General features: G+C 42.8%; 2 protein-coding genes across 12 annotated transcripts in view; one reads left to right on the top strand and one right to left on the bottom strand.

Annotated features, from left to right (window-relative positions):
* NIPAL3 (NIPA like domain containing 3) overlaps positions 1 to 2,058 on the bottom strand; it is a 50,133-nt gene extending 48,075 nt beyond the window's left edge. For both annotated transcript variants that reach the window (XM_040465055.1, XM_040465065.1), the window contains exon 1: positions 1,924 to 2,058. The gene's annotated coding sequence lies outside the window, so the exon portion shown is untranslated. The remainder of the gene's footprint in view (positions 1 to 1,923) is intronic.
* A 691-nt stretch (positions 2,059 to 2,749) lies between these two features.
* Positions 2,750 to 17,176, top strand: part of STPG1 (sperm tail PG-rich repeat containing 1) — a 62,473-nt gene continuing 48,046 nt past the window's right edge. For 4 of the 10 annotated variants that reach the window (XM_040465037.1, XM_040465044.1, XM_040465034.1 and 1 more), the window contains exons 1-2: positions 3,457 to 3,515; positions 8,176 to 8,316. In XM_040465037.1, the coding sequence (XP_040320971.1) occupies positions 8,244 to 8,316 (73 nt within the window). In that variant the 5' untranslated portion in view covers positions 3,457 to 3,515; positions 8,176 to 8,243. Of the gene's footprint in view, positions 2,858 to 3,456; positions 3,516 to 3,585; positions 3,613 to 4,304; positions 4,329 to 5,633; positions 5,753 to 8,175; positions 8,317 to 17,176 lie in introns of those variants that run through there. The other 6 variants (XM_040464998.1, XM_040464993.1, XM_040465005.1 and 3 more) reach the window with 6 other exon arrangements.

Genomic DNA, 17,176 nt, shown 5'->3' with positions numbered 1-17,176 from the left:
TCCTTGTTGCTATCTCCAGATGAGGTTACACATTCAGTATATAGTCAATACCTTAATTACATACATATACATGCCATATATATACAATACGTACAGGGTACACTCATCAATTTTATAACTCACATCCCATAATCAAACCTCCCTGACTGTAAAGTATTTGCAATCTTGTGAAAAGCATAATTATTCTTCACGATACTTTCATGTGTGGGTGAAAAGCATTATTGGGTTAAATTTATGTATTTTCATGTTTTGAATATAGTAGCCTTAGGAAGGAAGAGTGGCCCAGGGACAGACCTCCGAGAGACCCTTAGAGGCTTTCAAGCTGGAGCTGGAGAGGCACTGGGGCACAAACTCTGGGAAGGCGTTTGCTGAATCCCCTGTTCATCCCTTGCCAAGATCCGGCCCGGGGCCTGGCATGGTGACCTCCATCTATACCTCCTGACTGGCTAAAGGCAGGCCTGTTAAGCACCTGATGCAGTTTGCAATCAAGAATGGAATGGCTTACTCAGGCCTCATCAACCACAACTCCAGAGATACAACTGCTGCACCCAGCCCCGCCCACAGGATGTCAGAGAAAGCAAACAGGCCTTGGGGACATGCCAATGGGGTGATGGAAACCTAGGCCTCCTAACCTTCTTTGGACCAGCTACTTTGTTCAGGTGTTTGTTTTTGTTTGTGGTGGTGTTGTGACTGTCATTTAATTCGCTTTTAAAAAGCAGCTCTTCTCTCTGCCTCAGAAACGCTCAGGCCTCTGAGGCATCACCTGCAAAGACAGGAAACTCTCCCTCAGCTCGGGAGGAGTCTAGACTAAAGGCCTCGGATGGGGGGTGCTGCTTGAGTAGCTCAATAGGTTAAGCATCTGACTGGATTTTGGCTCAGGTCATGATCTCACAGTTCGAGGGTTCCAGCCCTGAACCTGGCTCTGCACTGACAGTGCGGAGCCTGCTTGGGATTCTGTCTCCCTCTCTCTCTGCCCCTCCCCTGCTCACATGCTCTCTCTCATAAATAAATAAACATTCAAAAAAGAAAATAAAAGCTCTGGAGGAACTCTTTGCCAATTGCCCTCCCTTGTAAGGCGCACATTCTTTGCCTGGATGATTCTCCTTTTCTGCCTTCAAAGCACTTTTCCAGGACTAACATATGCCCAAGAGGCAAGTGGCCAACTCTGTGTTCCCAGCCACCCCTTAATTTTGAGGCCGTCACAGCCAGCGGTGAGCACAGGGTCACTGACTCAAGAAAGGAAAGATAATTCTAGGTGCTTGCTTCCATTCCTCCCCCCCCCCCCACCCCTTATCTCAATGAATTATTTCACCAACCCACAGAGCAGGTCAGACAGATGACAGGACCATAGGTCATGGCTGCTAAGAGTAGAGTTTGCATTAGGATTTGGCTTTATCTGAAAAAAATAAATAAAATACGCTCTTTTCCACCACCTGACGATTCGCCTTCCGGCTTGTTGAGTGCCAGTTACGCCAAGCCCTTTCCCTTTCCTGGGCTTTGGCTCACTAAAGGGTTACACTCTTCATTGCCCTCCCATTGAGCAGGAAACTACAACTTCCAGCAGCCAGTATACATCAAGAATACCTCCCCTCATTCCACCTGCTAACTCCACCATCTGCTACTGCCAGGAAGCCCGAGCCGGCGTGTAGAGGGATAATTTTGGCAAAGTTACCGCATTTCACTTCCTGATTTGGTAAAGCCTGCCATCATCTATATTAAGGCAAACCCATGCCCCCTGCAAAAATGGGGGAAAAAAGCATTCCGAGGCAGCGAGACCCAGACCTGCAAGGCTGATGACAGCAAGAAGGAAGGGTATTTGTACTAGGGGGCGTTAGATGATTCCAAATGCATTCCCTTTCCTGAAAAAAACAAAGGCTGATTTCAAGTCTCCCCCCCCCCCCCCCAGGCTTAATCACTACTCACCTGCGGCGTTTTCTCTAAGGACCACCTATCGGAGGTTTCTGAGAAATGACTTGGACTCTTCGCGCAACCCGGAGGCACAGCCTCCTTAATTCCTTCCCCAACTCAAGAGCGGCCAGGGTGCTGCAGTGTTTTGCTTTCAAAGGCCGCGATGTGATTTGCCAGGACGCCTGCCAGTCAGAGGCTAGCGGCGACTTCGTGCAGGCGAGTGGCTGCGAGGAAGGGATGGGCGGGACAGCCCCCGGCTATTGGCTGTGCCTCAAAGCTTGCTTGAAGCGTAGGGGGAGAGACTTGGGGAGGCGGCGCCCTCCTCCAGCTTCGCGCTCACTTGCAGGGGGTCCCCTCTAGCGGCCGCACCAAGAACGTTGGAACAAACCCCGCTCTCGCTCTCCGGAGAGCTCAGGTGACTGCTCACCTCCCTCTGCCCGACAGGTGGTCAGCCTGCCAGGAGCGCTGCCTCCTGGGCTTTGCTCCTGCTGTTGCTGCACTTTATGCTCTCACCATCTATTCAAATCCTTCACATCCCTCGAGACCCGGCTACCCCAAAAGCCTTCCTTAGTACTGGGGGCCATATACATCTTCCTTTGCGGGCCCTCCCCTAACACCTGTTGGCTGAGCTATATACCGACGCTCCCAGCGCGTCCGCAGCTCCGCAATGCTTAAGGTCCTCCAGTGAGCCTAGCACTTGTAATGTACAACCGTAAGTACAGAAGGCAATAAATGTAATCAACACGTGCATGGAGCTTACACTTCTTCACATATGCATCTCATTTCAGATCCTCGCAACAACCCCCTGAGAGGGACGTGGAGCTCATGCCCATTTTACAGATGAAGAAATGGCATTTGGGCAGAGACCCTCAAGAAGGAGAAAGTAGCCAGATTTGGTTCAGATCTGGAGGCAGAGAGACTCAGAGGGAACACCAGAGAGCAGAACGAGGTTGGCATTTCGTAGGAACTGCCCATAGGAAAGCGTGACTCGAGCAAGATTTTTCTGGGGCGTGGGCGGTAGGAGCCGCAATCAGAGGACCCGGCCAGGGACGGCTTAATAAAACCTTTGGATTTCATCCTAAATTTAAGGGGGGGCCATTGAGGGTTCTGAGCTGGCGGGTGACAAGATCACAGGGACTGTTCTGAAGCTTGTAAAGAGGGGCTCAAGGAACACTATACGTCTGTCTGCCATTGGATCGTTGTCCATAGCAATCTTTTTTCTTTTATACATAGGGCTTGGAGGAATGTTGTCTTAGGTTTATTCTTTTAACTAAGATTTCTGGGTAGGTAACATTCTAAGGCTCTTGGTCTATCACAAGACATTTGAGGGATCACTTAGAAAATCCCCTATTAAATTTCCCAACCCATCCTGACTTATTAACCTGAACCCTTAAAATTCTGGCAAACTCCCTGCGGGGTTTTTTTTTTTTTTTTTGAAACGCCTCTGGCGATTGGCCAACAACTTTTCACCTTAAAGAAACAGAGGAAACCATTGGCTAGTTACTCAAGAGGCGGGCTGAGGTAGGACTCTAGAATGTTAGGCGGTTGGTTGCCATAGCGACGGGGAGGCTGCGCACGCCAGAGTCAGCCGCTGGGAACCCGACGAGGTAGGAGGCAGTTCTTGTCCGGGAACGGGCCGCGGGGTGCTGGGGAGGAGGACCTGGCGCACCCCATGGGACACCACTGAGGTCCCCGGCCTTCTGGGTGCGTGCGGAATTCTTCTGCGGAGCTGGGTGGTGCCCCAGGGCGAGAAAAAGCCAAGGTCGGAGGTGCTCCCTCCTGATGGTGTGCCCCCAGCTAAATTGGTGATGATAACCACGGCCTGCCCTCCCCCACGGAGGTCCTATGAAGGGCGTGGGCCTCTGGCCCTCTGCCTCTGCCTCTGGGAGTGTACAAACGGTTGGGGGCTCCGTGCTGGGCAGTGGGTGGACGACAAAGAGCTGAGTTCTAACCCCAGGTCCTCCCCAGCAACTTGGGTGTCCCTCAGCGAAGTCTCCCCTGCTCTGGGCCTCAGTTTATTGTAAAGTGAAGGGGTGAGATTGGAATTTGGCAGTCACTAGCCGGCTGCTAAAGCTCCTTTCTGCTCTCTGACATGCCTTCTCAGTTCATGAAAAAATAGTAAATGGATTATTTCCCCCTAGAGGGCTTTGAAAAGTGTAAAATACTTTCAAGATGCACCTTTAGCATTATATATGACTGAATCGGTAAAAATCTCATATAGTCAAAACTGCTCACTCAAATACTATAAAGTTCCACATACAGTAACAGTATATATGATTTAGTATATACTGATTCATGCCGCACATTAATATGCATGTATAGATGTATAAAATATGTGATAATACTATAACATAAATGATAAAGGGTTTTTTTTTTTCTAGCATGTAGTTGGGTGAAGATATGCCTGTATTTATAGTCAGGTGAGTTAAAACCTTATAGAATGTGGCTCCGAAAGGAAACAGTTGTATTATGAATACATCTATATGGACTATGGCTAGAATACGTCTACCCCTAGTATCCATTCATCCCACAAATATTATCGAGCAACTACTATGTGCTAGGAAACACACTGGGGATTCAGTGATGAACGTTCTATTGGGGAAGACCATAAACAAAGAAATACATATAAAATATGATGCTTGGTGGTGAAAAGTGCATTGAGAAACATAAGGCAGTGTCGGGCTGGAGAGAGAGGGGTGGTATTCTGTAGGAGAGAGTGATTAAGGAAGACGTCCCTAAGAAACTTTGAGGAGAGACCCAGACGAATCTGGTGACGGGGCCGGAAGACAATACCCAGAAGAGGGAAGGGAGGAATCCCCATACCACAAGGAGGTATTGCAGAGGCTGAAAAGGTCCAATGCCTTTAGGTAGTGGGATATGACAACTGCCTTCAAATACTTGAAGAAGAGTCCCAAAGAACAGTGGCTTTCAAACTTTTGGAATGTGATCCATGCTAGAAATGCATTTTATGTTGCCATCCAGCACTCACACATGCACATGACAAGCAAAAAGCTCACAAAAAACTGCAGGCTGTGCCCTGCATTTTGAAAATCACTGACGTGAAAAGAGAGTGAAAATCCAACCATACCCACTCAAGGCTGCTAAATGCCAAAATTTAGCAGGTTCACATTCAGTGGGTTCTGCCTTAGAGGTTGCTGTAGTGGTTAAGAGTGAGCAGAAGTCAGACTCTCTAGGTTCAAAGCCTGATTCCACCTCTTACTCTGGTGTGACCTTGAGTAAGTCACCTAACCCCTCTCTCTAAACTGCTGTTTTCTTATCTATAAAATGAGGATAATACCTCACTGGATTATTGTAAGGACAGCATGAAGTATTCCATTCAAGGTATTTAGGACTGTAAGGGCTCAATAAATGATAGTTCTTATTTTAAGCTGTTAATATATTATCCCTGTGCGTAGGTCAAAACCTAGTATTAATAAAAGCCTGCCATAGGCCTGGCAGCATCATCTCTTTCATCACGTGGATCATTGTATTTAATCCATGAGCACGTTGAGAGGAAAGTACCATTATCATTCTCACTTTATGGAGGGGGCAGTGGGCTCAAAAGATTAAGTGGCTTGTCTAGAATCAGAACTAGTAAGCGGCAGAGTACAACCTTGAACCCAGGACTGGATACTCTCGATTACTGTGCTGGCGCTCACCTGGGACTTGCTTAAACACGTACCACCGATTAGGAAGGTGGTATATCTTCATTACTCTTTTTTGAGATTCTAGGCCCATGACATCCTGTCATGAACAGTTATACAGGGACATGCACCAGTAAGGTACATCCGGACAGTGCTCCGTTCTGACCTGGGCTGCACCTGCTCTCATCCTGGCTTCACAGGTATGCAGTGACAAGGCTGGAAAGCATTATTGCCAGTGTTGACTTTAGGTGACTTTATGGATTGTTTTAGAAAGTCTCTTTAATTTTTTGTATATTTCAAAAAAATTTGATAAGGTGCCCATATCACCATTATAATAGGAAGCTTAATTCTTTTTCTAAACACCTGTAATTCTAAATTTTTTTTTTCAACGTTTTTATTTATTTTTGGGACAGAGAGAGACAGAGCACGAACGGGGGAGGGGCAGAGAGAGAGGGAGACACAGAATCGGAAACAGGCTCCAGGCTCCGAGCCATCAGCCCAGAGCCTGACGCGGGGCTCGAACTCACGGACCGCGAGATCGTGACCTGGCTGAAGTCGGACGCTTAACCGACTGCGCCACCCAGGCGCCCCTAAACACCTGTAATTCTATACATTAGTGCATTTTTATTTTTTATCATTTATTTATTTCTTAGTTAACCTTTATATTTGAGTGTAGTTGACACACGATGTTTCATTAGTTTCAGATGTACAACACAGGGATCCCCCAGGGATCCCATCATGCTGTGCTCACCCCATTAGTGCATTTTTATTTTATTTAAAAATCTTTTTTACATATTTATTTTTGGGAGAGAGGGACAGAGCGCGAGCAGGGGAGGGGCAGAGAGAGAGGGAGACACAGAATCCGAAGTAGGCTCCAGGCTCCCAGCTGTCAGCACAGAGCCCAGTGTAGGGCTCAAACTCACAAATTATGAGATCATGACCTGAGCCGAAGTTGGACACTTAACCGACTGAGTCATCCAGGCGCCCCTCCCATTAGTGCATTTTAAAAATAAGAGTTTTCTTGTGGCTAGGGAAATAGATAATAGAAGTACTAAGTACTCAGTAGGAGGACTAAGACAACACAGCACTCTGGGGTGGTGAGTGAATGGTGGCTGCTTGTATAGATCCTAGAAGACATTTTTATACTGGAGTAGGTGGTTTTGCTGTGAGCATTATTGATTTCTGTTGCTTTGAATCTCTTAATTTCTTGGAGTGGACTGCCAATAGCTCTATTAAAGATTAAAGTTTCAGTGTAGCTTATCAACCAAAAAAGATTGAGAACTGCTGCTAAGAGACAAGTGGGGAACAAATACTGAAGGTGAAAAGGATTGGTTGAGCACGCCATCATTCATTCAGTCCTCCATTTGTTCGGAAATGGTATAAGTTCTTTGGGGGAAAAAAAAGATGAGCAAAACAGAAGTGAAGTCTGTCCACGAAACATGAACTGCAATGGAAATTGAGTCCTGCTCCTGCTGTTAACAACTAAAATAAAGACAGACATGAGGCAACTGGTTTTAGACGTAAGACAAGAGGTAGCTTAGTGTGGCAATTCCTGAGAGAAGGGAAATAAGGTGAGCCCTGCAATTGCCCAAGGTTAGTGCTGGGGGCAGTTTCCGGGCCACAGTTTAGTGCGGGGGAGGAGGGTACCCTCAAAAAAGCCCAGCTTTCTGGATTGGGGAGATAGAAATCAGAGTTTAGGAAGCCCGTAGAGGCTAGAATTTATAGGGTAGAATACCACAGAGGAGGGGGGACCTGCACAGGTAAAGTTCGGAAACAGGAAGAAGGGGAGCGCCTGGGTGGCTCCGTCGGTTGAGCGTCTGACTTCAGCTCAGGTCATGATCGCCCAGTTCGTGAGTTCGAGCCCCGCGTCGGGCTCTGTGCTGACAGCTCAGAGCCTGGAACCTGCTTCGGATTCTGTGTCTCCCTCTCTCTCTGTCCCTCACCCGCTTGTGCTCTATCTCTCTCTCTCAAAATAAACATTAAAAAAAATTAAAGAAAAAAAGAAATAGGAAGAAGTTTCTTCTCAAGTATTTGATTCATGATGACAGTGGTCAGAATGTGTAGCAATTGGAACAACTTACTGGTACAGGCAACAAATGGAAGAATCTTAAAAGCATTGTGCTATGTGAAAAAAGATAGTCATGATTACATATATATGACATTCTAGAAAAGGCAACTCTTATGACAGAGAGCAGAGCAGTGGTTGCCGGATGCAGGGTTGGGAGGGAACTGATGGCAAAGAAACACGGGAAACATTTGGGGATGATGGGTATACTTATGTCTTCGTTGTGATGTATTTGACACAATTGTAAACCTTTGCCAAAACTTTGAACTGTACACTTAGAACTGATGAATTAGATTGCATGTCAATTACCTGAACGTGGATAAATTTATAAAGTTCAAGCCTTCGGTAGCTCTGTAAGCAATGTCAACAGTGAACACGTTCGGAGTTCCTGTTACAGGCAGTGCGATGTGCTTGGGATTTAGGGTCCTCAAACTTGGTAAATCTCAGCCTCTGCCCACAAGATTCCCCAGTGTCTTCTGCAGATAGACCAGAACCCAATCAACATGGTTAACAAGAAGGTGAAATGATCCCTACACACGCTGTATTTTGCTGTTTCAGGTGCTTAGAAGAACCCGTGGTAGAGTTTTTCATCAAACAAATGGAACGTGTCGCAGAACTTTGCTAAGATGGATGACTCAACACACAAAGACCAACACCCTGGCAAAAAACATTCCAGCAAAGCCAACAAAGTACAGAAAGGTCTTGTGAATTTAATCACAGGTGTCTTTGAGGGGCAAGAGAGCTCTTGACATGTGTTCTTTTTGGCCCATAAGAACACATTCTAGAGGAATATAGTAAATCCTGGGACATACCCTCGAGGCTTAAGGGACATCAGATAGATTGCGTTGGTGGTTCCTCACTGCTTTCTAATGTGGTGACTGGGAAGAAACTATGAAAAGAAAGGATGAGGGGGGAAGGAGGAGGAAGTCCATTCAACACACTTGTTATTTCCATGTATCTGGTAAGAATCTCAGTCCTCACATTTAGATGTATAAAGAGATCTTACTTTCTATATTCCTAAAATTAATGCAAGCCCCCCTTCTGCTGGGTTGTTTGGGGTATTTCCATCTCCCTGGTGGGCTTCTAGAGTCCCTGATGATCTCCCACCCCAGCCAGACCTCTCTTTCTTCCTCCCATCCTTTGACTTTGTGCTCTCTCTTTCTTCAATACTTCTTTAAACCGAAGCATAATACATATTCAGAAAAAGTACACCAGTCAGAGTTATACAGCTTAATGGATGTTCATAATGAAAACACCGCCTATGGAATCGCTCTTCAGGCTAAGACGTGAAATCGCAACAAGTAACCCAAAAGTCCCATCTTGTCCCTTCCCCCATCTCTGCAAAAGTAAACACTACAGCTATCCTGACTTCTAATGGCATTAACTACTTTAGCCTGTTTTTGCACTTTATATAAATTGGAATCCTACGACGTGAACTTTTTGCTCTCAGGCTTTTCTCACTCATGTTTGAGGGATTTAACTCCATGTTTCCTGTATCAGTGATGAGTTCATTTTCGTTGTTATAAAGTTTTTCGTGGTTGGAATACACCACAATTTATTTATCCATTCTACCATTGAAGGACATTTGGGTCGTTTCCAGTTTGGGGCTACTATGAATATAAGATTCTTAAACTATGCTTGTACATGTTTTGGGGACATATGTGTATATATGTTGTCTCTACCTCGGAGTAGAATTGCTGGGTCCTAAGATGTGTTGATGATCGGCTTAGTCAATATTGCCATTTTTCCAGAGCGGTTTTGCCAGTTTTTCTTCTTTACCAGCAACGTATGAGAATTCCAATTGCTCTACGTCATCGCCAACATCTTTCACACATAGTGGTTTTAATTTGCGTTGCCCTTTGATTGATGAAATTGAGCAATTTTTCATACGTTGGTTGACCTTTAGAATATTCTTTTTGGAAGAGTGCTTGTTCAAGTTTTTTGCCCATTTGTTTTCTATTGGAGTTTTCTTCTTAAAAAAAATTTTTTTTTAAATGTTTATTTATTTTTGGGAGAGAGACCGGCAGACAGAGCAGGAGTGAGGGAGGGGCAGAGAGAGAGGGAAACACAGAATCCCAAACAGGCTCCAGGCTCCAAGCTGTCAACACAGAGCCTGATGCGGAGCTCAAACCCATGAACTATGAGCCAAGGTCAGATGCTCAACCGACTGAGCCACCCAGGAGCCCCTGGATTCTTCTTATTTTTAGGAGGTCTTTAAACCATTCTAGAAATGAGTCAATTTGTCACCTACAGGTGGAGTAAATATCTTTCCGTCTGTGATTTTCCTTTCTGCTCTTAATTTTAATATAGCCCAATTTATCAATCCTTTCCTTTTTAGTTACTGTGTATAATCTGTCCTACTTGAGAAATCTTTGCCTAGCCCCAAATAATTTCTTCTAGAAATCGTATGATTTTACTTTTCGTGTCTAGACCTACAATTCAGTGGAACTGTTTTTGTGTATGGTATGAGGTGGATGTACAAGTTTGGTGTTTTCAATATCCATATCCAAGTGAACCAGCACCATTTATTGAAAGGCCATTCTCGGGGTACCTGGGTTGCTCAGTCAGTTGAGCCTCTGACTCTTGATTTCGGCTCAGGTTATACTCTCACGGTTCATGAGTTTGAGTCCCATCTCTGGCTCTGTGCTGGCACTGCAGAGCCTGCTTGGGATTCTCTCCGTCTTTTCTCTGCTCCTTCCCTGCTTGCGCACGGGTGCACGCTCGCTCTCTCTCTCTCTCTCTCTCTCTCTCTCTCTCTCAAAAATGAATAAATACACTTAAAAAAAAAGAAAGGCCATTCTTTTTCTACTACTCTGCTGCTCTATCTTTGCTATAAATCAGGTGTCCATGTATATGCAGGTCTACTTCTAGATTCTTTATTCTGGTCAATTACTCAACACAGTCTTAATTATTGTAACTTTATAACATCTTTTGTTTATATATATTCTTAAAAATTTTTTTTTAACATTTATTCATTTTTTGAGAGAGCATGAGCAGGGGAGGGGAAGAGAGAGAGAGGGAGACACAGACTCCAAAGCAGGCTCCAGGCTCTGAGCTTTCAGCACGGAGCTCGATGCGGGTCTTGAACTCACAGACTGCGAGATCATAACCTGAGCTTAACTGACTGAGCCGCCCAGGCACCCACACAAGTCTTTTTTCCTAAATGTTTTTTTATTTTGAGAGAGAGAGAGAGAGAGAGAGAGAGAGAGAGAGAGAGAAGGAGCATGAGTGGGAGAGGGGCAGGGGGAGGATCTCAAGCAGACTCTATGCACAGAGCCTCACGTGGGGTTCCTTCCCACAAACCGTGAGATCATGACCTGAGTCAAAATCAAGAGTCAGATGGTTAGTGGGGCGCCTGAGTGGCGCAGTCGGTTAAGCGTCCGACTTCAGCCAGGTCACGATCTCGCGGTCCGGGAGTTCGAGCCCCGCGTCAGGCTCTGGGCTGACGGCTCAGAGCCTGGAGCCTGTTTCTGATTCTGTGTCTCCCTCTCTCTCTGCCCCTCCCCCGTTCATGCTCTGTCTCTCTCTGTCCCAAAAATAAATAAACGTTGAAAAAAAAATTTTTTTTTTAAATAAAAAAGAATCAGATGGTTAGACGACTGAGCCGCCTAGGGGCCCCTATAATAAGTCTTTAATGTAGTAGTATAAATCTTTCAACCTTGTATTTTATCTTGGTGACTCTTGGCCCCATTGCATTTCCATATTAATTTTAGAATCAACTCATTAATGTCCTAAGAATAAAAATCCTTACTGCCATTTTGGTTTGGATTGCATTGATTCTAGCAATCAATTTAGGGATAACTTACATGTCTATAATGTTGATTTCTCTCATCCATGTGCATTTCTTTTAGGTCTTCTTAAATTTTTTTCAAACATGTTTTACAGAGGGGCACCTGGCTGGCTCAGCTGGTAGAGCATGAGACTCTTGAATGTGGGGCTGTGAGTTTGAGCCCCACATTGGGTGCGGATATTACTTAAAAATAAAATCTTAAAGCGTTTCACGGCTCTCTGTGTAGAGGTCATGTGTATCTCCTTTATGCCTTCTAGGCATTTGATGTTTTTTTTTTTTAATTTTTATTTAATTTATTTTTTAATTTACATCTAAGTTAGCATATAGTGCAACAGTGATTTCAGGAGTAGATTCCTTAATGCCCCTTACCCATTTATCCCATCACCCCTCCCACACCCCTTCCAGTAACCTTTTGTTTGTTCTCCATATTTAAGAGTCTCTTATATTTTGTCTCCCTCCCTGTTTATATTATTATTGCCTCCCTTCCCTATGTTCATCTGTTCTGTGTCTTAAAGTCCTCATATGAGTGAAGTTCTATGATATTTGTCTTTCTCTGACTGACTAATTTCGCTTAGCATAATACCCTCTAGTTCCATCCACATAGTTGCGAATGGCAAGATTTCATTCTTTTTGATTGCCGGGTAATATTCCATTGTATATATATCCCACATCTTCTTTATCCATTCATCCATGGATGAACATTTGGGCTCTTTCCATACTTTGGCTATTGTTGATAGTGCTGCTATAAACATGGGGTTGCATGCGCCCCTTCAAAACACCATACCTGTATCCCGTGGATAAACGCCTAATAGTGCAATTACTGGGTCGTAGGGTAGTTCTATTTTTAGTGTTTTGAGGAATCTCCATACTGTTTTCCAGAGTGGCTGCACCAGTTTGCATTCCCACCAACAATACGAAAGAGACCCTCTTTCTCCGCATCCTCGCCAACATCTGTTGTTGCCTGAGTTGTTCATGTTAGCCATTCTGACAGGTGTGAGGTGGTATCTCATTGTGGTTTTGATTTGTATTCCCCTGATGATGAGTGATGTTGAGCATTTTTTCATGTGTCGGTTGGCCATCTGGATGTCTTCTTTGGAGAAGTGTCTATTCACGTCTTTGGCCCATTTCTTCACTGGATTATTTTGTTTTTTTGGGTGTTGAGTTTGGTAAGTTCTTTATAGATTTTGGATAGTAACCCTTTATCTGATATGTCGTTTGCAAATGTCTTCTCCCATTCCATCGGTTGCCTTTTAATTTTGCTGATTGTTTCCTTCGCTGTGCAGCTTTTTATTTTGATGAGATCCCAATAGTTCATTTTTGCTTTGGTTTCCCTTAGGCATTTGATATTTATACTGTTATAAATGGTAATATTTTGATTTCATTTTCTAATTGTATCCTGGTATAGAAATAAAACAAATTGACTTTTGTATATTTACCTTGATTCTAGTGACCTTACTAAATTCAGTGATTACCCCTTATAGGTTATCTATAGATTCTTCTCAAATTTTCCCACACATAATCTAGTCATCTGTAGATAATGACATGTTTATTTCTTCCTTTCTGATCCATATCTATTTATTTCTCTTGGCTCTTATGCTGATGAGAGTCCTTTAGGACAGTGTTGAAGAGAACTATGACAGCAGTCGCCTGGCTTCATTGTCTGTCTCAGGAGAAAGCTTTTAATATTTCATTATTCAGTATCACGTTTACTATAGGCTTTTGTGATAGATAGCTTTTATCTGATTAAGGAAATTTGCTTCTAGGCCTAGTTGGCTAGGTTTTTTTTTTTTTTTTTTTTTATCCTAAAAGGATGCTAGATTTTATGAAATGCTTTCTCTATGTACTCAACAGATAACCACCAAAAAAAGATACGCAGATGGCAAATAGCATATAAAGAGATGCTCAGCATCATTAGTCATTGCAAATATGCAAATGAAGACCACAGTGAGATACTACACATCCCACAGGATGGCAGAAATTAAAAAGATCGCCCATTGTTGGTGAGGACGTGAAGGCACAATCACTCTCATACATTAATAGTGGAGACTTACGAAAGCACAACTTTGGGAAAGAGTTCGGCAGTTTATTTTTATTATTTTTAATGTTTATTTATTTTTGAGAGAGAGAGCATGAGCAGGGGAGGGGCGGGGGGGGGGGGACAGAGGCTCTGGACTGACAGCAGCGAGCTGGATATGGGGCTCGAACTCCCAAACCGTGAGGTCATAACCTGAGCCGAGGTCAGAGGCTCAACCAACTGGGCCACCCAAGTGCCCCTGACAATTTCTTTGAAAGTTAAACATCTTATCCAGCTATTCCACTCCTGAGTATTTACTCAAGAGAAATGACAATGTATGCCCACTCTTTCATTTGTATGAGGACTTGTAGTGGAATGGAGAGAAGAGTTTATGTGTAGTACTCCCAAACTGTCAGCACCTCAAATTTCCATCCACAAGGTATTAATAATTGTCACATTTCTATATAATGAAATGCTACTCAGCAATAAAGTCAATGAACCATTGATATTTCAACAACATGGATGAATCTCAAACTAATTATGCTAAATGAAAGAAGACAGGCAAAAAGAATACATACTCTATGATTCTGTTCTGCACCTACTGAGATGATCATATGGTTTTTCTCTTTCGTTGGTCAGTATGGTGAATGACATTGACTTTCAAATGTTAACCTATCTTTGCCTTACTGAGATAAACTCCACTTGGTCATGATGTATTGTCTTTGTTTATATACTGTTGGATTTAATTTACTAAAAATTTTCTTTAAAAAAATTAAAAAAAAAAATTTTTTAAAGTTTATTTATTTTTGGGACAGAGAGAGACAGAGCATGAACGGGGGAGGGGCAGAGAGAGAGAGGGAGACACAGAATCGGAAACAGGCTCCAGGCTCCGAGCCATCAGCCCAGAGCCTGACGCGGGGCTCGAACTCACGGACCGCGAGATCGTGACCTGGCTGAAGTCGGATGCTTAACCGACTGCGCCACCCAGGCGCCCCTAAAAAATTTTTTTTAATGTTTATTTATTTTTGACAGAGAGAGAGAGAGAGAGAGAGAGAGAGAGACAAAGCATGAGTGGGGGAGGGGCAGAGAGCGGGAGACACAGAATCCTAAGCAGGCTCCAGGCCTGACACGGAGCTTGACCTCACTAATTGTGAGACCTGAGCTGAAGTCAGACACTTCATTGACTGAGCCACCCAGGGGCCCCCAAATTTTCTAACAATTTCTGTGTGTAGGTTTATGAGGATTATTGATTTGTAGTGGTTCCCCTCCCCCCCCACCATGACACTGTCTCATTTTGATATTAGGGTGATGCTGACCACCTAGAATAGATTGGGAAATGTCTTTTCCTCTTCAATTTTCTGGGATAGATTATATAGAATTGATAGGTGCAGTGTTCTATAAATGTTAGTTAGGTCAAGTTAGGTAATAGTACTATTCATGTCATATATATTTATATATTATATATTATTTATATATTTATATAACATATATAAATATATATATTTATATATATATTTATTATATATAAGTATATAATCTATATAAATATATAATCCATGTAAATATATAATATATAAATATATAATATATGATATATAAATATATAACATAGAATATAAAATATATAAATATATATTTATATATAATATATATAAATACATATAATATATATAAATATAATATATAATATGTATATATATTAAAGATTTTATTTTTAAGTAATATCTATATCCGACATGCAGCTTGAACTCACAACCCCAAGATCAAGAGTCCCCTGCTCTACCAACTGACCCTGCCAGACGCCCCCAAGTCTTATATATCTTTACTGATATTCTATCTACTTGTTTAAATTAGTGAGGGAGGAACTTTTTTTTTTACGTATGAAATTTATTGTCAAATTGGTTTCCATACAACACCCAGTGCTCATCCCAACAGGTGCCCTCAATGCCCATCCCCCACTTTCCCTTCCCTCCCACCTCCCATCAACCTTCAGTTTATTCTCAGTTTTTAAGAATCTCTTATGGTTTGCCTCTCTAACTTTTTTTTCCCCCTTCCCCTCCCCCATGGTCTTGTGTTAAGTTTCTCAGGATCCACATAAGAGTGAAAACATATGGTATCTGTCTTTCTCTGTATGACTTATTTCACTTAGCATAACACTCTCCAGTTCCATCCACGTTGCTACAAAGGGCCATATTTTATTCTTTCTCATTGCCACATAGTACTCCATTGTGTATATAAACCACAACTTCTTTTTTTTTTTTTTTTAATTTTTTTTTCAACGTTTATTTATTTTTAGGACAGAGAGAGACAGAGCATGAACGGGGGAGGGGCAGAGAGAGAGGGAGACACAGAATCGGAAACAGGCTCCAGGTTCTGAGCCATCGGCCCAGAGCCTGACGCGGGGCTCGAACTCACGGACCGCGAGATGGTGACCTGGCTGAAGTCGGACGCTTAACCGACTGCGCCACCCAGGCGCCCCAAACCACAACTTCTTTATCCACTCATCAGTTGATGGACATTTAGGCTCTTTCCATAATTTGGCTATTGTTGAAAGTGCTGCTATAAATATTGCGGTACAGAGGGAGGAACTTTTAAATCTAACTGTAATTGTGGAATATTCTATTTCTTCTTACAGTACTATGAGCTTTTGCTTCGTGTATTTTGAGTTTCTTGTTATCAGATATATTGGTATTTAGGCTTGTAATGTTCTCTTAAGGAATTGACCTCTATATGGTTACGAAATGACCCTCTTTATTGCAGGGAATATTTTTTCTCTGAAATCTGCTTTGTCTGATACTAATATCTAGCATTGTTTTTAATGTTAGCATAGTGTATCTTTTCCCATTGTTTTATTTTTAACATATTTCTGGGATTACCTTTAAAGTATATTTCTTGCAGGCAGCATATAGCTAGGTCTTTCTTATCCAAGTTGAGCAGCTCTGTCTTTTGATTGGACTATTTAGACTATTGAAATTTAATGTGAACATTGGTGTGTGGGTTTAAGTTTACCATCTTGCGATTTGCTTGCTATTTGTCGTATCTATGCCTTATTTACTTTTTCTGTCATCTTCTGCATTGAGTATATTTTTGTTTCTATTTTATCTCCTTGGTTGGCTTATTAGGAATAACTCTTGGGGCACCTGGCTGGCTCAGTTGGCGGAGCATATGACTCTTGACCTCTGGGTTTTGAGTTCGAGCCCTGAATTGGAGTAGAGATTACTTTAAAAACAAAATCTTATGGGGCGCCTGGGTGGCTCAGTCAGTTAAGCCTCTGGCTTTGGCTCAGGTCATGATCTCGCAGTTTGTGAGTTCGAGCCCCACACTGGGCTCTGTGCGGACAGCTCAGAGCCTGGAGCCTGCTTCAGATTCTGTGTCTCCCTCTCTCTGCTTCTCCCCTGCTCATGCTCTGTCTCTCTCTTTCTCAAAAATAAATAAACATTAAGAAAAAATTTTTTTAATAAAAATAAAATCTTAAAAAAAAAAAAAAGGAATAACTCTTTACCATGTTTTCTTAATGGCTGCTTTAGAGCAAGGGTTGGCAAACTTTGGCCCTTGGCCAAATCTGATCTGCTGCCTGTTTTTATAAATTAAATTTTGGTTTTGATTGATTGTATATCTTCTCATGATGAATTGCATTTTTTTTTCTTTACATGCCTATTAATTCTTTTTTTTTTTTTTTAATTTTTTTTTCAACATTTATTTATTTTTGGGACAGAGAGAGACAGAGCATGAACAGGGGAGGGGCAGAGAGAGAG

Source organism: Herpailurus yagouaroundi, unplaced genomic scaffold (assembly GCF_014898765.1).
Source record: "Herpailurus yagouaroundi ecotype Mexico unplaced genomic scaffold, PumYag 77, whole genome shotgun sequence".
Taxonomy (NCBI): Eukaryota; Metazoa; Chordata; class Mammalia; order Carnivora; family Felidae; genus Herpailurus; species Herpailurus yagouaroundi.
Note: the sequence above shows the minus strand (reverse complement) of the source record. Positions and strands in the feature narration are given on the sequence as shown.